Source organism: Meriones unguiculatus, chromosome 7 (genome assembly GCF_030254825.1).
Source record: "Meriones unguiculatus strain TT.TT164.6M chromosome 7, Bangor_MerUng_6.1, whole genome shotgun sequence".
NCBI classification, from domain to species: Eukaryota; Metazoa; Chordata; class Mammalia; order Rodentia; family Muridae; genus Meriones; species Meriones unguiculatus.
Window position 1 is genome coordinate 89531197 of NC_083355.1, and position 24355 is coordinate 89555551.

General features: G+C 49.2%; 1 protein-coding gene across 13 annotated transcripts in view; it reads left to right on the forward strand.

The window, feature by feature from the left end:
• The window catches only part of Sipa1l1 (signal induced proliferation associated 1 like 1), a 290762-nt gene extending 270705 nt beyond the window's left edge, over positions 1–20057 (forward strand). For 11 of the 13 annotated variants that reach the window (XM_021653798.2, XM_021653864.2, XM_060387802.1 and 8 more), the window contains 7 exons: positions 5218–5457; positions 6173–6338; positions 12002–12248; positions 15192–15338; positions 16320–16434; positions 18992–19076; positions 19683–20057. In XM_021653798.2, coding sequence (XP_021509473.1) covers positions 5218–5457; positions 6173–6338; positions 12002–12248; positions 15192–15338; positions 16320–16434; positions 18992–19076; positions 19683–19826 — 1144 coding nt within the window. In that variant the 3' untranslated portion in view covers positions 19827–20057. The remainder of the gene's footprint in view (positions 1–5217; positions 5458–6172; positions 6339–12001; positions 12249–15191; positions 15339–16319; positions 16435–18991; positions 19077–19682) is intronic. The other 2 variants (XM_021653855.2, XM_021653870.2) reach the window with 1 other exon arrangement.
• The last annotated feature ends 4298 nt before the right edge of the window (positions 20058–24355 follow it).

Sequence of the window (24355 nt, forward strand, 5' to 3'; positions counted from 1 at the left end):
ATCTGTGCTCCCACACCCTGCCGGTTCCTCTCTTTGCAAGCAGCACCCACCTTAGTAATGTTTCTTCTGCAGATGGCCAGCCCCTCAGAAGTCTGACAGGGCATCCTGGCCCAGGTTTTTGGCCACCCTGTTGCATGTAGTAATACATGTGTGTCCTCTTGTCCTTCTCAAAACTCATATCCTAGAATGTCCAAAGAATCTACAGCTGTTCCATTTTCTGGGAACAGGAAAGCATCCTAGAATGCAGGTGAAAGTTGAAGTCATGGAGTCCAGGACATCCTGACTGGACTCCCGGTGATCTGCTTTGGCTGTGCGCAGTTAAACTGGCTTTTCACACAGTAGAGAAGTAATCAATGCTGCACTTGTCACCCCACTGCGTCTGCTTCTTTGTTGTTGTTGTTGTTGTTGTTGTTTCATATTATTGGCTCATTTCCTTACACTGTTCTTAGGAAGAGATTCGGGACACTGGGGTAAGATAGAATTACACCATACTATGTTCTCCAGGATAATTAGACAGCCCAGCTGTTGGGGTCCCTTTAAGCACAGAGCTGTCAGCTTGCAGTCAGCTGTAGTATAATTAAACTCCCATGGTCTCCTGGTAAAGCATGTGGCTGTACGACCATGAGGGGGTTGAAGGCCAGCCAGTGGTCAGCTTCAAGGGGTTCCACCCAGAGCCTGGGCTGGACTTAACATAGGAAAGGAAGAGACAGACATACTTTGGAAGGTGCAGCTTATACGTTCAGGTGGCAGTTTTTAGTTCTAGGAAATAAGAGAATTGCTTAGAAATGTTTCAAAACACGGGTTTCTTTGACTCAAGAAAATGTGATATGAGCCCTCAACTCTGCGTTGATATCAGCTCCCGCAGGAGCTGTGGCATTATTCCAGAAACATGGTATTCCTGGCCTCAGCTCCTGGGTCTGCGCAGACATGAAGTGGGGATTTAAGTTAGAGCGGTATGAGCAACTCAGCTGGATTCAAGCACTGGTTCTCAAAAGGGGTGCACACTTTGGCAGAGATTTCTGCCAAATCTGCAGATACTGATAGAGCTCTGTCCCATTAGGTTCCCTGGGATTCGAACCCTGGGGTACATGTTTTGGAGGTGCCCCAGGTTAAGAAGCTCCTGCTTCTGGGGGCTGTGTGCACCTAAGGAAGACAGGCCAGGAAATTTTCATTTGTTTCTGCATGTGTCTTTGTTTCCATGTCATCAGTTCTTAAATGGGTCTGTCTGAACCGTTAGTAAACAGAAAGGTGCTAGCATTTCATACCTGGGATCCAGTATTAGCCATCACTCACAGATAAAGTGGATGATCAGGTTCGGCGGTCAGTTAAGCAGCTATCCTGGTGAGAATACACTTGTAAACAGAAGCATCCTCTCTAGACTTAATTATATCTTACAATACAAATTATGCAACATTGGGTTTTTAATACAGTTTAAGTAAAGCTCACTGTATGCATCCCATAATCTCACACTGGAGATGGAGCTTACCAGCGACTTAGCCATATCTTCCTTCCATCAAATATTGGGTGGTATAGGACATGCAGTAGTGACCAAGAAAAGCATCCCAGCCCCAATATAGTTCACATCCAATCAGGGAGGCAGAATACAGACAGAATAAAGAATGTGGTACCCTGCATCAGCCAGATGTGGAGGAGAAACTGCAGGCGGGTGTCTTGGTAAGAGCCTGCTGGGTTCTTGGCAACAGTGGGCATGTAGAGGCTAAGTCCACCTTCGGCCTGTATGCTAGTGCAGACTCTCCCCAGATGGCAGTTAAGAAAGTAACAGTTAAATTCACATAGAACAGAAACTGAAAAACTACATAACATACATGTTGCCATCTCCTTTGAACATTTCCTGGCCTCCCCTTTAACTTTCTCTTGGCGTTGATTGCAGCATGGTGGATGGCTTGTAAATTAATGAACTGTTTGATTTATTTTCTATTCTCCAGGCAAATTATTTCTGTTTTGACTCAATTTTAGTCTTTTAAAATTCTAGGATTTTTGAGTAACTATGTGATATCAAAGTATTTGAAGGTAAAATGTGGCAGTTCAAGTGTACCTTGGGTACAGTAGATTTCAGAGCCGGGGTGATGGACCAGGCGGCCTCTGGGGACATATTAGCAGTGTGAGTTCTCATGACCTCCAACCCTGTCCCACCTCCCGAATCGCATGTGAGAAGAAGGGGCACAGCCAGTGTTTTTTAACATACTGCTATTTGAGAGCTGGTTCTCGTGATTATCCAAGGTTAGATGTATAAGTTAGATCTGCACCAAACACCGACAAAGGTTAAGGCTTGAGACCTCATAGCTGTGTTCTAATTGTGTGTGAAGAGATCCTAAAGCAAAAAGTAAATTTTTTAAATCTGCAGATCAAAAGACTAGAATCTAAATAACTTGTCTCTAAATAACTAGCAGGCGCTTTCCACCCATCTCTCTCCCCGCCTCACTGTCTAAAGAGTATCTAAAGCTGCCGTCCTCCTGCAGCAGCTCCTCTGCCAGGGCTGCCTCCCTGATATGCACCCTGCCTCTGTGCTCCTCAGTGTGCTCCTCAGCCTTTGGAAGCCTTGATCTTCTCTCTGTAGCAGAGACCTGCTGTTGATTTTCTTACTGATGTAATACGCCACATTTAGGAAGCAGTTTTACATTCCCCCTTTCTTGAAGTTTAATTTTTTCTTTTTAAATTATGTGGTTTGGGGGGGAGGCAGAGTATGTCCTGATAGCCCTCAGAGGCAGGAGGAGGATGTTAGCTCTCCTGGAGTAACAGGTTGTGGTTTGTCCCTGGGAACCAAACTCTGGTCCTCTGCAAGGGCATTGCATGCTCTTCACCACTGAGCATCTCTCCAGCCCCTCTTAATCTTAAAAGAAACCAGCTGGGATGCATTGCTTTTAGTTTATGTTGCCCTTGGTTTTGTAGGGGTTTCATGTAGGGGTTTCATCTACCGTCTCTAGCTGGAAAAATACTTGGGGGAAAATGTTTGGGGTAAGTCTAGTAATTTTTTTATTCTATTTTTCTAATTTTGGGCCTATGTCTTCAGTATTTGTTATAAAAAATAGAGAAGCTGGTTCTTCGTGTTTTGAAGTAATAAGACTGCATTCATGTAGGAAGCTCTCCAAGTGGATGCTTTTCCAGGGCCTTTCCAGTGGTGATAGCTGATCCCTGAATGCTGACAGGACTCCCCGGTTCAGATTGTTGACTTTTGCTTCTCTGGCATCAGATGGCAAGAGGCAGCATGAATCCTGCATAGATAAAACAACGAGACCATCACTGACACCCACACATCTCACTCTGATGTCACCTCAGACTCAGTTTCCTTCTTTCTGGATGTGTAACAAGAACAGGACCACACCCTCTGTGTCATTCTCTGTAGTGTCTTTTCCATTAACACCACAGTGCTGTGATCTGTCCCTCTGTTCCAGGCCACCTCAGCTTGTGTCCTTTGCTGGTTCCTTATTCGGGTTGTCTGTGGTCTGAGAATATTACAGATTCTTGAGCATGCCTTAGCTACTTGTGTGTGCATAACTTGGTAGTAGGTAGGAAAGTGTTATATAGGGAGAATGTTTGTTCAGCCTCAGTACAGGCTGTGACCTAGTTGACCAGAAAGGTTGTAATGGGAACATATTACCAGCAGACTGTTAGAATTGTATCACATCCTCTCTGGCATGAGCTGTGTTAACTTAGCATTCTGGTAGATGTGTAATATCTTTGTGATTTAATTTGCATTTTTTTCTGATATTTGGTAATGTTTCCAGGTCTCCTAGTTAATTGCTCTTTTGAAATTACTCGTTAAATCATTTCCCATTTTATTTGTTCACTCAGTTGTTCTGATTTTTTTTAAGGAGTTTATTTTATGTATTGAATAGTGTCATGTTATTGCATGTGTCTTTATGTGTCTTTGGTTGGGTGGTTCTTTTTTGTCCTGTTTTGTTTTGTTTTCTGAGATAGGGTTTCTTTGTGTATCTCTGGCTCTCCTTGAACTTGTGATTGTAGATCAGGCTGTCCTTGACCTTCAACTCCAGAGATCTATCTGCCTTTGCCTCCCAAGTGCCGGGATTAAAGGTGTGCAGCACCACCAGCTGGCTTGTGTGGATATTTCTTTAATGGGCTTTCGTGTTTTCACAGTCTCATTTAAGAGACACTGTGCGTTTGTTATAAAAATGTTCTTCCATATTGTGGCTCAGAATCTGTAGATCTCTGTTTATATACAATCCAGGTATGATGCCTGGTTTTATGTAAGGTTTAAGACCAGAGTATCAAGATTTGTTTTCACAGATATATATTGTCTTAGATAGTGGGATGTGGGTTTTGTTTCTGTTGTAAAACTTTAAGTATTATGATGGTTTCAGAGTTGCAGAAAAGTTGTCAAGATCGCGTTCCCGTATACCCCACGCTCAGTTTCTTCTTAGTCATCATCTCCCATTGATGAGTGGTACCTTTGCAATAGCTGCACACCAATACTGATACCTTGATATTTGTTCAGTTAGGACGATTAATTTTTGACAAATAAAAGTGCCACTGAGGAATGCAGCTGTATGTCTTTTGTAGGAGTAATTGACCTTAGATTTCTCCTAAGCAGAACTCAGCAGAGCTCGTAGTGTGGACATGGGCCCTGAGGGCCCTCCAGGAGGGGAGTATTGGGATTCCTATGTGGGGGTAGTTGATATAAGCTCTCCTTCCCAGCCTTGAAAAGCCTGCTTTTTTCAGTCTTAAAACTTGTCTGATGATGAGCAGCTTTTTAAAGTCAGTATGAATGCTAGATGCTACAGAGATACAGGCCTCTGCATGCCCTTGGCCTTGGGTGTCAAGGGAAGCTGTGTCCCTCACTTGATGTTCCTCTGGTCCTTAGCCCCATCTCCGAATCCCCATGACCCCCAGGTCTGACGGGCTCATAGATTCATTCACACTGAGACTTCTGCTACTTCTGTCCCGTCTCTTGCCCCTCCTGGACTTCAGTGGGGCCAGTGTGCCTGAAAGTGCCCCTGTCTTAACTGCTTTTACTTTTAACTTAAAGTGCAGGCCAAGCCCCACTGACCGTTTGTCACTTGGAGAGCAGACATTTAAATTACAGGGAGAGAACCGGAAGGCCAGCTAGCTGTCCCTTTTAATCATTTCTTCAAAATTCATTTTTCTTTAGCCTGGCCTTCACCCCCACCTTGGACACCACTTCCGCAGCTGACATGGCATGTATGTTGCAGTCACTGTTTCTGTCCTGCCTTTCCACAGCACCATGAGCTCCCGACACTCTGCCAGCCCAGTGGTGTTCTCCAGTGCCAGAAGTTCACCAAAAGAGGAGCTTCACCCCACCTCATCCTCCCAGCTCGCGCCCTCCTTCTCCTCCTCTTCCTCATCCTCCTCTGGGCCTAGGACTTTCTACCCCCGCCAGGGTGCCACTAGCAAGTACCTGATTGGATGGAAAAAGCCAGAAGGAACCATCAACTCCGTGGGCTTTATGGATACAAGAAAGTAAGAGATCTTCTGGGTAGTGGTGGGTTTTCTCTGCACAGAAAAAAAACTAGTCTCTTACAGCTGGTGATGCTCGGCTGGAGGGTGGGGTTGGAGGGATTGGTTTAATGGAGGAATTTTCTTTTTTTTTTTATGAAAAAAAATTCATATAATATATTCTGGTCACAGTTCTCTCCTCCTCTTATGAGATTCTATTTGCTAAGTAAATTTTTTCTTTAAATTATTTTTCCACCTCATTGCTTGAGTAAGAGGAACTGTAAACATTTTGATCTGAGATCTTCAGCTGTCCTAGGAAAGAAGTGCTTGGGGTAACTGATCATCCAGTGTTCTGTTAGACACAGACTTTCTATAGATTGCCTCTTAACTCGACTAGTAGGGCCAGGAGAATATTAGAAAATGACTAAATATCCCAAGGATAAAGGACTTTTCCATGTAACATTCCTGTCATTTTGCTACCGTTGTATAAAGGTGGCACTGGAGAACTGTCTCTGATCTGTCAAGTCTGCTCCTGGTGTTGGCCAAACAGGGCAAACAGTTTTCTGTAGAGGGTGATTTACTCCTCAGACTTTACCTTGTGTTTCACATTGGTTCAGCTGATCTCACAAGCTCTGACCTTTGTAGATTCTGATGTGACTAGTAATCGACCTTTGTCTCTCATCCTTCACAGCCTCCGTGAGCCAACCCTATTGACTCCGTTTCCACCCTATCTCCCCAGGCGTCATCAGAGTGATGGTAATGAGATGGCACACACTAGGCTTCGAGCCTCAACCAGGGACCTGCGAGCATCCCCAAAGCCAACCTCCAAGTCCACCATTGAGGAGGATCTAAAGAAACTCATCGACCTTGAGAGCCCAACTCCCGAATCACAGAAGAATTTCAAGGTAGAGGGCAGGCTGGGGAGAATGGCAGAGAAAAGCCAGGCATGATAGGACCTTGGGCTGAGGGTGTTGGGGACTCCTCTTCCTCAGTGTTGGGTGCTCTGTCCCTGCAGCCACATCTCTTTAGTGTCCTGTTGACCTGCCCTTCCCAGGTCTCTTTTCTAGTGTGCCCTATTCTGAGTGTATGACTCCTTGGTCCGCACTTAAATGGCGTCACTTCCGAGGCTCTGTAAAGATACCTTCCTTGTCAGCTAGAGCATTTTCCGTATGGTCTTCTGTCTACCTGCTTTCTGCAAAGTCCTTTTCTCACAAGTGTCCACAGCGTGCCCGCTGGTCTCCATGCCCACACTCTGCTGACTATAAGTAATACACTCTCCACACGTCAAGCAAGCCAACTGCCTGTGGCCAAAGTCATGGGCATATGCCTTCCCTAGAGCCAAATCTTCCTCTCCACCCATCTCAGATGCTCGCTCAGCATTTGTCAGTGGCCAGCCTGCTGCTGGACTGGTTGGCAGGTGTTTGTGCCTGCCTCGTTGCAGGGCCTGGAAAGCTTCTGAAGGCCCTACGTAGGCATCTGTGTTCTCAGATCTGAAGGCCCGAGGAAATCCCTCTCTCCCAGAGTGAGGTGCTCTGGGCAGTCCCAGGAGAGAGGAGGCCACTCCAGAAAGGCCCTGGCAATGAACTCTGAGGGTTTATCTCCTTAAACTTCTGAGCTTAACGATGTTCAGGGTAACTAGAAAGCGTGTTTCATAATACCAAGAAAGTGTTGGAAAAGAAAGCTAGAAAATCCTTCGCATACCCAGGCTCTACTGTGGTCAGAGTGAGTGTGTACTGGAACAGCCTCGTGTGCCCTCATCTTCAAGCTTTTCTGTGCTTGTGTGTGCACCCGCACCACCCACATGGATCAGCTAGACCCCCTTAACTGAAAAAATGGCCTTAATAGGAATTACATGTATTCTGGGGGCCACTCTGGAGTTCTGCTGAGAAATAAATGGCTTATTAACATGATTTATGTGACTAAATGATTTATGGATGTAGCCATTCCTGACTTCTGTCATTTCTGTTTCGGAAGCCAGCACTTAGCAGTTCTGAATCATCATCCAGGGAACAAATGGTTCCCTTAGCAACCTGAGGGAGCTGGTGCTTGAAACTTATCCACCAAAAGCCCAGGTGACATGAAAACTCTGAAGACCCAGTTTCAGTATAAAAATTATTGACATGTACCCTTTGAGACTTGAGGACAGTAAGACTTGACCCGGAAGGAATCTTTCCTCTAAATCCTGCATGAACGTTGTTTTGGCTGGGGGTGGTGTGCTCAGAGCTTCCATTCCTTGGATTTACTTGTGTCGTGGGAATAATTGAAGGCAAATGTCTGTCTTCCCTTATTGCAGGCCTTGGCTCTTATTTCTGAAATGAGTTACTTTAGCATTGCTACTTCAGTCAGGGTCTGCTCTCTCTGTGTGTGGCCCTACTGATAGGAGTCCCCCTGCAAGGACGGTGTGCTCCTGCTGGCTCCGACCCTTGCAGCAGGAGACTGCAGCAGAGGGCAACGGGCTGGTTTTCCTCTCCAGTCCACCCTTCTTGAGCTGGTTTTGTTTCAGATGAGTTCTGCTAAGTAGCTCTGGGGCGACCCCTGGTAGACTTCCAAATGATTGTGCCTCTGTGATGTAAGGGAGGCTAGCACTGCCTTGAGAAGCCTCCCAGGCCAGACCTGGCTCAACGCTTCAGGCCAGCAGCAAGCTTCAGGAAGAGGCCTAGGCTTGGAGCTCACTCCCTTGCCACGATGGGCTTCCCATCCTATGAGCTGTCAGTCCTACTTTTCTCCCAGTGGAGCCTGATTAGTTAGTGCTCTGCCTTGAGAACGCTGATGGAGCTGCAGCACTCGCCTCACTGGCAGAATGGGATTGCTGTGCTTGCGCCAGGCAGTGTACTGTCCAGTCAGGTAGACCAGAGCAAGGGACTCCATGTGGCACTAGTGTGTAGGGAAAGCTACTAGTTTACTGTGAGTGCTGGTGACTCCATGTCATGACAGTCCAGGCAGTCGGGAATGGTCAGAAGAGGGACCAACATCAGCCTGCAGGATACTGTCCCTTGAAAGGGGCAGCGTGGGGTGGAGGAGGTCTGATCCACTGCTGGCAGGAGTAGAGGCGGAATAAGAAGCTACCTCTGCTGAGCTGTGGTCCAATTGGGGCATCAGTGGTCTCCAAGTGGTTCAATGGTCTTGAAGTTCAGAAGCCTCCCCACCTGTTTATTCAAGTAAAATCCACAAAAGCTCACATTGCAGCTGAACCTCTGTGGGGGAGAGATGGGCTGACATGGGCTCGTGGTTTCCACCTGACCCTTTCCCCATCAGTGAGCTCTGTAAGACACCCTTTGGGGGCCTTGGGGCACACTTTGAGGACCCTTGTACCTGTCTGTGTGCTCTCTGGAACCCGGGGCTGACCCGCAGCTGTGGGCTCCTCTCCCCGTGCTGGCAGCGCTGCTTAGTAGCCCGAGGGCATCCACACCGCAGCATTTTGGTTGTATGCCTCTAAGCCCAGGAAGTAGAGGTGAAGGTTTTGGACAAGACCAGGTGCCGCTGGGTCTTAAAGGGCACAAAGTGCCCAGCAAGGTGGCATCCTTCCTTGCCTGCCCTGCTTCCCTGTGGCTCAGGATTCCCCACCGCAAACAACTTATGCTGTCCCGAGGCCTGCCGGTAGTTCCCAAAGAGGCAAAATGGGAATTGGTTTAGAGTTCCTCTCCTCTAAAACCCTCAGGCTAGAGATGCTCACTGTAAATTAAAATTTTCTTCTAAAGTCTGGAGAGCTAGAAAAGATCCAGCTGACATGCTGACACCGGGTCTGGCTGGCAGGAGCCTTGTCTGAAAACAAAAGAGAGATGATTCAATTTTAGCAAAACAATGTTAGAAATCCATTAATGGCCACTCCTTCATAAAATAGTGAAAGAAGGGCTGGAGAGATGGCTCAGAGGTTAAGAGCACTGGCTGTTTTTTTTTAAAGGTCCTAAGTTCAATTCCCAGCAACCACATGGTGGCTCATAGCCATCTATGATGAGATCTGGTGCCCCCTTCTGGTGTGCAGGCACACATGCAAGCAGAATACTGTATAAATTAATAAATATAAATCTTTAAAAAAAAATACCCAGTCTCTTTAAAAAAAAGAAGAAGAAGAAGAAACAGCTACTCCCTTACAGATTGATCACAGCAGCTAATCCTAGGCCAGCTGGTACGTACGTACCTTGGATTTAACTCATGATTTTAAAAAACACTTATATTTGTGTGTGTGTGTGTAATTGGTCTAGGTGTATAGTCTGTGCGTGCGTTGACTCTGCATGTGTGTGTTTGTATGAGAGAGTGTGTCTGCCGTGGTGGATACACCTTGAGTCTCTCATTTACTGCTGGGTAACATCCTCCAGGCTAACTGGTTCTCAAGTTCCTAGCCTCTGCCTCCCATCTTAGCAGGCAAGTGTGTTTTAGTTAGTGTTCCATCACTGTAAGGAGACCAAGGCAACTCTCACAAAAGGAAGCATTTCATTGGGGCTTGCTTACAGTTTGAGAGGTTTAGTCCTTTATCCTGGCAAGAAGCATGGTGGCACACAGACAGACATGGTGCTGGAGAAGGACCTGAGCCATTTCCTGATCCACTGGCTGAGAGAGATTCTGCTCTTGGAATGGGCTTTTGAAACCTCAAAGCCCACCCCCAGTGGCACACTTTCTCAAACAAAGCCACGCCTCCTAATCCTTTTTAACAGTGCCACTCCCTGACGACGAAGCATCCAAAACTATGAGGCGGTGGGGACATTCCTGTTCAAACCTCCACAAGATACATGCAGACACATGTCACCTCCTCCAGCTTGTCCGTGGAGCCCAGAGACCCAAGACTGGGTTGCCTGGCTTTCCTGAGAAGTGTGTTTACCTGCTGAGTCACCTCCCTGACCCCTCCTCAGTTTTTAAGTGAACAAGGTTGTTACTGCAGTGGTTACGCCTTAGTCTTCTTTACAGTGTGTCTGATTAATAGTTTGCGCAGCCCTGGAGGGTGGGCTGTTGGCTTAATTGTTTGGGTTGTTGAATGAAAATAAACCAAGCCAGTGCGCACAGACAAGCTGGAGGTCGGCTTTGTTTCTGGATCTGTGATTCCAGCCACCATTGCTAAGTCATTTCGCCTTTGCTCTCTCGGATAGCTGTGGAAAGGCCCTTGGTGACTTCCTGCCAGCAGTGATTCAAATGTCCTTTGCCCCATGCTGTCCCTGTCAAGGTGGACAGTGACCTGCAAGAAACCGATGAGGGATGAGTTGATTCGGGTCCTTAGCTGGCCTCCAGCTTGCTAGGCATGGGAACACTGTGCCTGTTGGTTCTCAGTAAGAGGGATCTTCAAGAGTTTCACTGTTTACAGAAAAACCACCAGTGAAACACAGCAATCAGAGATTCATCTCTGGAACTGTTTGCCGTTTATGTATAAAACATTTGTCATTTGTAAAGCCAGTTCTTGATAATCCCATGGATAGGAAAGCACCTTAAAGCTCTAGGTAGCACGATGGGCATGGCTTTAGTCTCAACAGTAGGAGGCAGAAACATCAGCCTAAGCTAAAGAGAGCTATGTCTCAACAAAGAAAAAATGTATGTCTACAAAAGCTGATCTCCTTGGGTTGCAAGTGATAAAAGGACTTGCCCTGCGAGCCTGAGGGCTGCAGCTCAATCCCCATCTAAACGGAAGAGAACTGAGGCCGAAGGGTTGCCCTTTGACCTCCACTCATTTGCCAGTGGCACGTTTGGCCACACACATACATCACACAATAACCTTTTTAAAGTGATTATCTTCAAAACTAATGAAACCCATCTGCCTTGAGAGGCTGTATTAGAGCTTGTTCTTCAGCTACTTGTGACGAGAGCCAGCATGTGTGTTCATTCATGTTGCTGCTGTGTTTTAGTTGATGTATATTAGCAGTCTGTCTGTCTGAGCACCACATACATGCCAAGGCCACAAGAGAGTGCTGGCTCCCTGGAACTAGAGTTACAGATAGTTGTGAGCCACGCTGTGGGTGCTGGGAATTGACCCCTGATCTCCTGCAGAGCAGCCAGTGCTCTTAACCGCGGCCCTGAGTGCCTGTGCCTTGATGATCATCTCTGGTTGCCCGGCAGTTCCACTGCCTGTCATCAGGAGAGCTTCTGCGGCCCCAGGTCCCTGTTCCTCAGCTCTGTTCCCGGGAGCCTCATCTTCACCTTCAGCCTCCTGGCAGGTGCCATGGTGTCAGCCAGCATTTTGCCCAGCAGTTATGGTGATCCAGGCGGGAGCTTTGCTCACATTTATGGCTGAAGACTCCCCTGGGAGACGGCATGATCTGGCCAAAGACACGGGGTTCAAATAAGGTTCGTGTTTAAGATGAAGGATGCATACATTTAGTTAGGCAGGTGGCTCTCTTGAGTGCCAAGGCAGCCGGGGTTACATAGTAAAACACTGCCTCCCAACTAAAAAACAAACAAAAAATCATTTATCTCGTTATTCAGTTCCACATAACATGGATAAGTCATGAGTCGGTGTCATCCTGAACACGGGCACAATTTCTCCCTCCCTGGCACGGAGGACTGATGGGGCTCGTCGAGGCAACCCACCCAGCCTTGGTTTCGTTCTGTGACCTCACCCCTGACTCCAGCCTGTCTTGTTTTCCAGTTCCACGCACTGTCCTCCCCGCAGTCCCCATTTCCCTCCACCCCGACCTCCCGGCGCGCTCTCCACAGGACTCTGTCAGACGAGAGCATTTACAGCAGCCAGAGGGAGCACTTCTTCACCTCCAGGGCTTCGCTTCTGGACCAAGCCCTGCCCAATGATGTCCTCTTCAGCAGCACCTACCCATCTCTTCCCAAGTCGCTTCCACTGAGGAGGCCATCCTACACCTTGGGAATGAAGTCATTGCATGGTAAGTGTGCCTGCAGCTGCAGCTGGGCAGTCTTACGGGTGGCCCAAGGCCCAGCGTGGCAGCCAGCCACTCGTTTTCCTGCGGGATGGTTTGGAGGAATTCCTATCTCTACTCCATCCTTCAGTCCCTCCCTCCCGTCGATAGTCACGGACCGCATAGGTCACCTCAGCATAGGTCAGCATAGGTTGCTAGACCTCATCTGAGACCCGCTGAATTGACTGAAAGAACAGTCTGGGAATCGGTTTCTTGTCAGATGTCCTAGCTCATGGAATGGCCCTGGGCAAACACGAGCCTAGTAGTGTCATAGAGATATGTGCCCTGCTTCCCTCAGCCAGCATAAGATCCCAGACCAATCTGAAGTTGCTCTCTCTCATTTCCTGTGAATGAGAATATTGCCCTCACTGTCTGCCACACTCATTCATTTACTGGTCCAGCCAGTCAGCGGGGATCTCCCAGGAAGAGATTTTGGGATTCCAGCACATCCATATCCTAACCCTCATTCATATGTGCTGTCTTGCATTGTGGCCTAACCAGATCCCGGCTTTACTAGCAGCCATATTCTGGGACTTTGGACTTAAATGTTTTTCTTTCTGCTGCCTGCCTGAATCCGCTCGAGGGCTCACCTGTTAGCCGTGTCTGAGTCCAGCAGACATACAGCACAGGACCTCCTGTCCTGGTCCTTCGCCGTACACACCATTATAACCAGATTTCACTCTTGACTCCCCTTCTGAGAAGTCTGCTGCAGCAGCGTGTGTATCAGACCCATGTGACCCCCCACCCCCCCACCCCCGGAGCCTTCTAAGCCTCCTGTTTGCTCTGCACTTTCTTGAGCCCTCATTCATACTCACTCTCACTCACACTCACCCACATCTCTACCTGCTCATTCCATTCCAGAGAGAGGACATTCCAGAGAGAGGACATTCCAGCCTCTCTCTCACCACTCAGGGGTCATGCCCTCTCCCTCTGCTCCTTCCTCCACCCACCCACAGCCCCCCGGAAGTCACCTCACAGTCAATGCGTGAACTTGTGCTTCCTGCTGCCACACTCGAGAGCAGCGGTTCTCAGCTCCTACTGCCGCCACCCTTCAATACAGCTCCTCATGTTGTGCTGGCCCCCAACCATTAAATTATTTCTGTTATTACTTCATACTGTAATTTTGCTGCTGGTGTAAATACTTTTGGAGATAGAGGTTTATCAAACAGGTTGCACCTCACAGGTTGAGAAGCAGTGCTCTAGAGTGAGGCCCTCGGTGGAAGCCTCACGCTCTCACTTTTCACCTTCTGTCCCTCCCTTGCAGGGACCACCGTTCCGAACCCTTTACTCCTGTGATCCTGCCTATCTTGAAAGTTTTTTTTTTCTCCCTGCACTTTTCTCCAACCTTCACAAGCAATAAAACATAGTAAACCGCCCCCCCCCGTGTGTGTGTGTGTGTGTGTGTGTGTGTGTGTGTGTGTGTGCATGTACATGATCGTGTGTCAGAAAGGGTCTGACTCCCAGAGGCTTATACTCTTAGAAAACAGTCCAGAGAGCCGTGAGGAGGGGAGGAGCGCATGCCCTCGCTGTGCGCCTTTCCGTCCCACCCCCTGCTAGAAGCCAGGTGGCACCTGTGATGATTGCCTGCTCCACACTCAGCAGCCTGGTTTGGCGTCAGCCACTGAAGTGTGTTTAGGGGGCGGAGGTGGTGGCTTTGTTCCTTTCTCCCTATGTGGAAACTGGGGCATCAGGGATGAAAGGGCACAGAGGTTATAAGTGGCACACAATTATCTGTTCCGCCTACATACCGTTGGTGGGGTCAGGCTTAACTGCAGCTGAGCACTGAAAGTCTTGCAGGATTTGTTAACTTCCATTAACTCATAATTTTGCGTATTTTAAGTACATTAGCAGCCCGCAGCTGCACCTCAGCACAGTTCTCTGCGCAGTTTAAAAGGGGAAACATGCTCTACGTATACCGTGGCTCACCTCGTCAGGGGCACAGCTCTCATCCCTTGTAAGCCGGTATTTCTGGAGCCTCATCGCTTTGCTGTGAGCTTCGCTAGCTCCGTGTTTGCAGGGCATTGGTGGTACAGCACATTTGAGGGATGCCCTCATGGAGTTACATACGATGCCGTTTCCATCCGCGCTGCCGCCTCCCTGCTTTCCTGTCCACCTGTCTGTCTTCACAAACCTGAGCAGCAGCGGAATGACATCCTGGTACTCAAAAGCAAGGTTTTTATCATTGTCCACTATTACAGGGGCTTAATGTTTGCAATGAGTAACCTTCGCCTTAGAAAATGGTGGCTGTTGTATTTGATTGCTGTAATGGTGCTAATCAGGATATTATTCAGGTGATACCTAGGGTCCCCAGGATGGAGAATAATGCCAGTGCCCACTGACAGTCCCCTTCCAAGGCTGGCTCCTCTGGGAGACTTAGCATTGATCTGATCTACTTCACATACTCCCTAACTACACCCTGCCGTGGATCCAGTAAACCATTCCTAGGAGTCAAGGCAAGGGGCCAGGGTGTACCGCCCTGAGCAGGGAGCTCTGGGCAGCTCTTGGCTCATGGCCCAGATAAAAAGAGGTCCTGTTGCTCCTCTGGTAGGTGCCAGCCTTCCTGGTCCAGCTCTCCAATGAAGAAGGCTTCTTCTCCCCAGGTGGATCTTTTGACACTGAGGAGCTGATCACTAGAGCTAGCCCCACCCGGTGCCCCGAGACCAGTTCCTCCGCAGCAAGCCTCCGTGTGGCCTCAGTGCAGACTAAGTTTCTTATGACTCACAGTCTTGGGGGAGAGCTGATGAAAGGTATTTTTTAGATGGAAAGAGACTGGAGCAAGCCAGGTCAGCTTCAGAATGGCCACTAAGGGCCTGCTAGACTACACAGTGATTCCGTCAACAAGTGGCGGACACATCTACTGTGGTAACAGGAAATGTGGGCCCAAGTGTCATCCTGTTGTCCCCTCCGTAGGAGAGTTCTCTGCCTCGGACAGCTCCCTCACCGACATCCAGGAGACCCGAAGGCAGCCTATCCCTGACCCCGGCCTGATGCCCCTGCCTGACACTGCCGCCGACTTGGACTGGTCAAACCTAGTAGATGCCGCCAAAGCCTATGAGGGTGAGTTTGCTAATGACTCACACAGCTCACCGGAGTCCTGAAGGCCAAGCCACATGCCTGTGATCGGGTCTGACCAGTTTGCCACCTACATAGCTGGAGCCCAGAGCTGGAGCTCATGGTTCTCATGCCCGGCTGGGAGCATTTTATTTACTCACAGGAACCCTGATGTTTCCTGTATATTCATAATGTAAATTTTCCAGAAACTCTTGATGTGACTGCTGCGTCTCGTGAGCCCTAGGATGCTCTGGTCTGTGGAAACTAGGAGCTAACCACAGGCAGTGCGTGTTGACATAGCCTGTCTCCTGTCCCTTCTTCAGGAAAGACTGACTTTGGTCTAAGAGTGCCCTTCCAAAATGGTTTGATGCTCAAGTGTTCTCTCTAAAGCTGTGGCTACGGAGTCACTGCTCTTATGGGGAGAAATGATAGTGATGTTCTCTCTGGCCCCAGTGTAGACAGTGGCTTATGAGGCCGTGGAAGTCAGAAACAGCAACTGTGGAGAGCAGGTAGCCATCACTGCCTTCCTGGTTCGTTAGCTCTTGGGAACTCCCCGATTCTAACCTGGCTGGTCAGTTTGCTGACCAGTCTCCATATAAATGTTCAGTTGGGCTATGTCTAGCCAGTTGGTGAGGACATAGTGCTAACGCGCACCAGAGTGGCCAGGCAGCTTGTGGAGAGCATCCTTCAAGAAGCCTAATTTTAGCTTCGCAGGGCATTTGTATCTTCATCCTTGGTCTAGAATTTGGCACAAGGCATCTTTCTGGAGAAGCTACCACTAGAACACTGCTTTGATGAGCAGGAAACAGGGCTAGAAATGGATCCCCAGCAACCGTCCTCTCAAGGGCACGTACAGTGTTACTGTCCCTTAAACTGAAAGAGCGTAGGCCACACTGGACTCCAAGCCTACCTGTGTGCTGGCTGACTTGGCAGATGGGGCCCCTGGGGTGCGCCCCGGTACTTGATGCTCTCTTCCTTCTCTTCCAGTCCAGAGAGCCTCCTTTTTTGCTGCTAGTGATGAAAACCATCGCCCCCTGAGTGCGGCCTCCAACAGCGACCAGCTAGAGGAGCAGGGCCTGGTCCAAATGAAGTCGTACAGCAGGTTGGTCACCCAGTGCTGAGGGCACGGCTCTGCACCATGCGTCACCCCCATAGTGGCAGATGTGACGAAGAGGAGATGGAAGGCCCATGGATGAGCCGAGCAAGCTCGGCCGCAGTGCCAGACGCCTGGCTGTTTAGTTAGACCACTTTATACCTGGCTACTGTAAACACAATTAAACTGGCTTTGATGGCTTAAGGAGAAAATTATGAATATTCTTTATTATTTAATGTCATGAGTCACCTGTGCCCCCGGAGCTTATCAGGTAAAGTAAGAAAAATCATTGGTCACAAATGCTGTCTCGGGAGTTCGTCTTTGAGTCTGGCTTTTGAGTTTTCTCAGTTGCCACTGTGGCCGTGTTGTGACCACTCATGTCTGCTCAGCTTCAGCATCCTGCCTCAGCTCACCTGTGCTAGGAATCAGGACACTAGGCTGCCTGGGGCATTTGTAAGGCGGAACAAATCGGTAGTAAGTGAAGCTTGGAGAGCTGAGTCACGGTAGTAGACTTCGAGGTTTAGGCTGTGTGGGAACCGCATTTCCTGTTGCCCTGAGTTTCCCATGGCCGAGGTGCAGGCTGAACGTGGAGTTTTCCTTATAGTTCCAGCGGCCATCTGTGGAGCACAGTGTGACCCCCCCCCATGCTGAATAGTCACCAACTGGGGACTCCTGCCCTACATCCTCCCGGGGTGGGGAGGAGCCAGGGTATCTAAAGCCAGGTGTGGCATAGCATGCCTGTAATTCCACACTCCAGAGGCCGAGGCAGCAGGATCTGGAGTTCAAGACCAGCCAGGCTGCATTTTTGAGACCCTGTCTCAATAAAACCAATGTGCCTCACAGCTACATAAGTATTCAGATACCTGTGAAATGTGAGAAGCCGGAAGTAATGAGGAAGGTGAGGCTGGTGGAGCCACACTGCTGCAAGGGCCCCTGCTTCAGGGCTTCTGAGCATGTCTGAGGAGATATGAGCTTAGCGTCCTGTTCATTATAGTGTAACAGAGAAATGCCACCGTCCCCCCTTATCATTGGGACATCTAGGGTGAGCAGAGTGGCAGGCTGCTCAACACTGGGGAGAGAAAAAGAAAACCAGGTGAAGGACAGCACAGAACGGCTGCACTGGGGCATGCTCTGCACGGAGAAGCTTGAGGCAGGTGTGTCCGGGGAAGAGATATTCATTACGAATCGTTCGCTGAGGGGAAGACGGGCAGAGCAGGTGCAGGTGGAGCACACAGGCGTCAGCACCCTGTCAGCGCAGTCAGGGCTCGTCCTGAAGTGCCTGTGGGGACTTGTCAGGCTCCCATGGGGCTTGTGGGCAGCACCCTGCAGGGCGTCACGAGAGGTCAGCACGTCCCTGTACACAGCTTCCTCTGCTCAGCATGTCTGTCCTTCCTCCCAGTCCAGAGCTGACCAGCGTGAGGTGCCACACTGAGGGCTGCAGCCAGCCACTTCCCTTTTATGGTCCCTTCACACCAGCTTTCGGTTGTTTTCTCTGGGGAGTTTGGAGATCGGTATCACTCATCAGTGGCCCGTGTGCAGTGAGCCGTGGACTTTGCTTTTGAAGCCTGCTGCAGATGTAAAATTAAGAGATCAGTAACACATTCCTCATAGGTCAGGAATTCCAAGTTGAACTTTGACTTTTGAACGACCTTTGAAGAATATTCTGGTCCCTGACTAAGACAACCAAGAGTTCCATCTCCAGCTCTGCAGAGTCCTCTGCATTTTCCCTACAGAAGACCACTTTCTGTTGTGTGAGCCTTAAGGTCACATGACTTGACTAGACCTTCCCCCAGGAAACTGTTGACAGCTCTCATTCATGTAGATGAAGAGGAGGAAGAAGAGCTGGCAGGCCCTCGGCATTGGGTTCTGGGGGTGGCAGCACCCAGCTGTGTGGTCCTCAAGTGCCTCCACACACTCTTGGTGCTCCGCTAGCCAGCATGATTAGCAGTCTAACCTAGCAGAGCTGCCTTCCTGGTCCTAATGGAGTCTCAGATGCTAAGCGTAGGCTGGCGGGCTTTGGAAACGTGCAGCCTCATGTTCCCAATAGTTAAAGCTATTTGGACCAGCTGAGATATGAGCACCATATGTAGCTGTAGTGGCCCGCATAGAGGCAGAGCCTTCTGCCTGCTCAAGACCTACTCTGTGTTGGTGGCCCCAGAGCAGATTCTGCATCAGCCATATGCATGTGCCACCACACACACATGCACGCACACACGCACACACGGTTCTCCTTTGAAATCCCTGAGAGTAACTGCCCTGTGTGACTGTTGGATCTGCCCGCACACCTCCTGTGCTACCAAAGACCATTTCACTCACTGTCACTATCTCTCGTCATAAGATGTAGTATCTTTAACAGAGGACGGACGCTCTCGATCGGCTGTCATTCAAACCTGTGTTGCCTCTTGTTGAGATCACCGTTTTCTCTCTTTAAAGTAAAAAGAGTACATCAGGTTGCCAGGATGAGTAATTTGACGTTGAAAAACATATTACAAAAAAAGGGGGAAAAAAGCCAAACCAGCAGCCATGGAGGCGCCTGCCAGCGTGGCCTTTTGTCTCTCCTTCCTAGCAGTAAGGACTCCTCTCCCACTCTGGCTTCCAAAGTGGACCAGTTGGAAGGTATGCTGAAGATGCTTCGAGAGGATCTGAAGAAGGTAAATGTTCTTGGAACAGATTGCCCAGCTTTGGGAGAGAAGGGCCTCAGCTGGGGGAGCGAGGGACGCTGGGGAGACACACGTGAACGCTTCCCCGAATGGTGTGTGTAGGGGCAGCGTAGACATGGATTCCATTGACACCCATGGCGTGAGAGGCCTTCGTCGTCCTATGTGCAGAAAACTTGGTCCCTTTGGGGAAAGCCTTAAGCTTCATCCAGTCCTCTCTGGGGCCTGGCCTGGCCTTCCAGCCCTCGTGGCGGATGCCGGTAGCGCAGGCTCCCATGTAGTTCTTGCTGTTTGAAGTCTTCAGGCCAGGACAGCTGAAAATTGTGTTTCTTGACTGGCTTTGGCTTTATCAGTCACCAGGGTTCTAGAACTCAGAGTGGCTGTAAAGTACACACTAATGCCATTGTGTGCGGAGCTAACCCTGCAGAGCTGAGCTTCCCGGGAGCCCCTGGGCCTGGGCCTGGACCTGGCGTGGGCGTGGGCGTTCAGTAGGCTGGGTGGTGGGAAGGGGCCGCCGAAAGGGAGTCAAAGCTGCTTCTCCTGAGAGCCGGGCGGGCTGGTGGGCCCCCCTGGGTCACGTGTGTTTGGCTTTTCCTTCAGGAAAAGGAAGACAAGGCCCACCTGCAGGCAGAGGTTCAGCACCTGCGTGAAGACAACCTGCGGCTGCAGGAGGAATCCCAGAATGCCTCGGACAAGCTGAAGAAGTTCACAGAGTGGGTCTTCAACACCATAGACATGAGCTAGGGGCGGCTGAGGAGAGAGGCGGGACGGGCTGCCCCTGCGGCCACCCGAAAGCACCCGTTCACGCCTTGGAAAGCATTCTCAGAGTCCGCAGCTTCCCACTCCGCTCCTGTCGGACAGTGCACAACACAACGGTTGCAGATCAACAATCATAATCTGCCTTTTATAGAAAAGGAAAACAAAAAAATTAAATAAAAATTTTAAAAAAGGAAAATAAAAGTTTAACTGCTAAAATGTGAATGTCTTTATTTTTTGCACAATATCTTTATCTGTGATGTATTTACAGAGAAATTGGGCCCAGACCCTCGTGCCCCAGCCCTCAGCCCTGCTTCCATCAGCTCACTGATCTATTTCAGGTACCCCACGCTGCCCCTGCTCCCAACACATGTCTTGGTTCCTAGAAAATAAAAGTTGTTTTGTTTTTTCGTTTTTAACTGTGTTTGGGGCTGGGGAGGGGTGTTTCCTTGCCTCCTTCCCTAAAATGCTGTGAGAGGGACTTTAAAGAAAGGCCCGCCCCCTGGTCTGTGAAGGGCTTCTGCCCTCTGCACCTGTCTGCTGGAGACCAGCAGGCCCAGTGCCACTCTCCCTCCTGATTCTGCCTCTGGTCCTCCTTTCCCCAGAAGAATGGCCCCCAGTACATTCCTGAGAGCAAAGACTCTTTGGCTCAAGTGAACCCCACTAAATTAGAATCAACCTCTTCCTCCTTCCTGGCTCCTAACATCAATTGGCTTCTGAATTTTCCCAAATGAAAACCTGTGTGCATTTTAAACACCTCATGGTCGAAAGTCTCTCTCTATATATATAGTTTCTGTTTGAGATTTTTAAAGATGTAGCAAACTTTTTTTTAAGCTTGTTCAAAATGACTAACTGATAAAACTTTCTCGCCAAAGCAAGACTTCACCAGTGTTTGTAATCAGGAAACGCTAACATCAAATGTTGAAACGTGAGTCTAATCCCTGCTTATCTGGAGCCATGCCTGTGACAAAATGGCCTTTTGGAACCTGCATGTCGCAGTGTGGAGCATTTTCTGCATCCTTTCGAGGCCAGCCAAAGGGCTCTGCTGCAGAAATCGCTCCTGTGCTCTTTCTCCTGTCTAGCGATGCAGGCTGCGCCGGGCCCCTCACCCTCACTGCTGTAGAGCCCAGAGACATGGGGCTGGCCAGTATCGACTGGCTATGTGCCGGAAGTTCCCGCTGTGAAGTGGACCTAATGTGCCCTGAATTCCACCACTGGGAGACAGTATCCCAGTATCCCCTTATGACACAAACACATGCACGCCAGACCGTTATGATATACTTTCACAAATGATTGTGATTTCTCTGTGGGTTTTTTTCCCCCTGTTAACATTTCTACTGTGGAATAGCAGGATTGGGAGGGCTCTGGAAAGATTACAGTTGACTCTTTATCTCTCTGTCTTGTGTGAAGGGGATTGTACATTGCCTGATGTCTCTGTAAATGAGAAATACTGCTAACACCGGAGCATCCTGAAGTCTTGCTTTTCTTTCTGAGTTTCCTTTTCATTTGGTTTTCCCTTTCCTTTGGGGACTTGGGGCAAGCTATTTATTAGAGTTTTGCAACGGAGTTCTTGTTTGAAGCCTCTAAAGACTACTTGTAAAATTAAAACAATAAAATTCATTTTAAATGCTCTTTTAAAATGGGTTGGTGTTATTCCTCTGGGTGTTTTTACTTGAGAGACCACCCAGGAATTCCCTGGCCCTTGCTTCCTGAGTTTCTCTCCAAGCTCCATTAACTCTAAAGATGCTGCAATTTCTGTCCTTTCTGGAGTTTAGCAGGCTTCTTTGCTCCCTGTTCACAGGTCCGCAGAGGATCCCCACCCTTTCCCTCTGCGCATGGTTCTTTTACAGAGCATTGTGTAATCAGTGCGTTTTCCATCACAACACTGTCATTCCTGAGACCACTTTTTTTTTTTTTTAAAGCTGACTCCATCCTTCAATCCTCATTGTCAGATGTGTGCTCAGGGAATACAAATGCCTGTTAATATCAGACTGTAAAAAATATAATTAGAAAAGTTACCCACTGGAGAAAACTGGTGCATCCTAGAGTCAAACAAAATCCACCGCTCTGCCGCACGGAGCTAATTTGAGAGCTGACACAGTTTCTTCTGGTTGACTCAACAATTTCTACAAATTCCAGAATCGGAAACGTAGCATAATCAGAGTGGAGACCACAGGACACTCCGACCGGCAAGCTGAAAGGCCCGCTCCAGCACAGCTTGGGGTGTGGGGAGGCTTGAGCCTCTGGCTCTGAACAGCTTCTGCCTCACGTACGCAAAGCCCTGTGTTTCATCTTAAGCACTGCCCAGGGTAATTTCGAGCACACTCAGGACGGGGAGGCTGAGGGATCAGAAGTTCAAGGTCAGTCTGGGATATATATAAGACTGGCATAAACAGAATAATAGAAACAGCTGGGCTTTGTGCCTGGCTGCTGTGCTTAGGGGCCATTGGGCTTCTTCGATGGAAGAACTCTAGATGGGCCAGTTGGCTGGCCTCCAGACCTGTTGCGGGTGATAAGTGGGTGGGATTTCTCCATAGATGAGGATGAAGATGACGGTTCAGGAACAGGTGGTTGGCAGCATAGCCAGCCCCCAAGGCTCAAGCAGGAGGAGTAGATGTTTACAAACTGCAAGCTCAGCAGTGAGACCCTACAAGAGCATAAACAGTCCAAGGACGAAAGAAACAAGCCCATCTAACAAGCGCCTCGCTTTCCACTAAATGTAAGGGTTAGGGTCTCAGTGGGAGTTTCCTGGGTCTGAACAGTTCTGCTGCTCAGGGTGAAGAAGCAGTTTTAGATGCAAGGTGGCACATCCCGGTGGAGGAACACAACCAGCAAATACTTGGGAACTGCAGCCAGAAGCTGTGTAATTAGAAAACAAGCGTTGCCACAGAACTGTTGGGGTCCTTACCCATAAACTCACTCCTTCACTAATGGCTTGTCCAGGAGGAATCCTCCTGCTTTAATGAGAAGGGCACTTGGCTTAGACTGAGGCCCAGATCGCACCTCTGAAGAGAGCATGGACAGTCTCGGGGAAGTTACCTAAGTGCTGCTGAGCATCATATGGAAACAGCCTCATTGCAAGGACCATGTGCCAGACTGTGGTCCTGTTGTTTTCCAGGAGGGAATCCTGACCTGTTAATAGCCCGGTCCAATGGAAGAGCCTGCCAGGTGCTCTGATTCTCTGGGTTTGAGTACAGCGGTGTCTCACCTGGAGTTTGTTGCCCCCTCATCACCTGGACAGTTGGTTAAAGTCACTTGGCAGCTTCCCAGGGGGCTAGCAGGTTTAACAGGTGTGGCATGGATACATAATACTAAAATGTCCAGCCGGTTCCCAGGCAATTTTAGAAGAAACAGACATTAGAAGCAGACACTTGTCTATGGCTTTTCTGGCCACACAGCACCTTACAGGGAGAAACTGCTTTAAACTATAGCTAGTGTTGGTGTGTTTGATTTTTAAGTCCCTCTTTCCCCCTTTTTACTATTATTTGGAGTTTACCTAGAATTTCCTACCACTTGACTCTTTGAAAGTCCAGTGCTCCCTAGCTGCAATGGAATTTCTTTACTACTTAATTACACGGAGGCCAGTTGCTAGATTAGCAAGGGTCATGACCCTGATGGCCTTGCGGGGGTGACAGGTCAGATGGTAGTGTCGCTAAGAAAAACGGGACCCAGGGTGGCAGTTGAGCTCCTGAGCCAGGACCTGGGCAGATGGCCACAGGGAGATATAGAAACTGAGTGAGTGGGTTCCGGGCAGGGAGCATGGAATTCAGGTAGGCCTCTTCTGACGTCATTCCGCTCTAATCGCCCGGATCTCCAAGAGCACAGTTTCCCAGCGAGTTCCACAGCTGCCCTCGTACCTGGTCGACGTGTAGAAAGCTTTGCCCAAATGTTTAGTCTGTACAATAGCCCGTTTCCTCTGCCTCTGGCCAGGGAGAAGACAGAGGAAGGGGTGGTTTATCCTCTGTATCCGCTACACAAAGTTTAGCTCAAAGACTCTTTACTGAGATGGTAATCATTGCCCACAGCCCTGCTCCTTTGTGGCTCTTCTCTCTGCATTGTCCTTCCCGGACCCAACGGAGTATGCCCTTCCGGGCCTACATCCTTTCACTCCAGACATTATCCATCTTGTCTTTGTGCATCTGCGTCAGCTCCCATCTTGCCCTTCTCTCGTTACCCTTCTCGTCCTGCCCTTTCCCACACTTCCCTCCAGCCCTGTGGACACGCCCCGCTCAGGTCTCCTTCCATCGCTTCCTCTCCGTGACCATGTCTGCCCTTCATTGCATTGCCTCTGCTGGCCTTCACAGCCCTGCCGCTAACTCACGGCCCAGTGCACCCTTCAGTGTGGACTCCTCATGACCCATGTTCAACCCCGGTGACCCCCACCCCCAAAGCTCTGGGCATCTGTAGATAAGCGTGCCCACGAATCCTCCCGGTGCGTCTGTGTTTCCTCCTCCTTACAACAACTGTGTGTTAGCATATCCAGGCTCCCTAGTGCACACCTCCAGCCGTGACTCTTC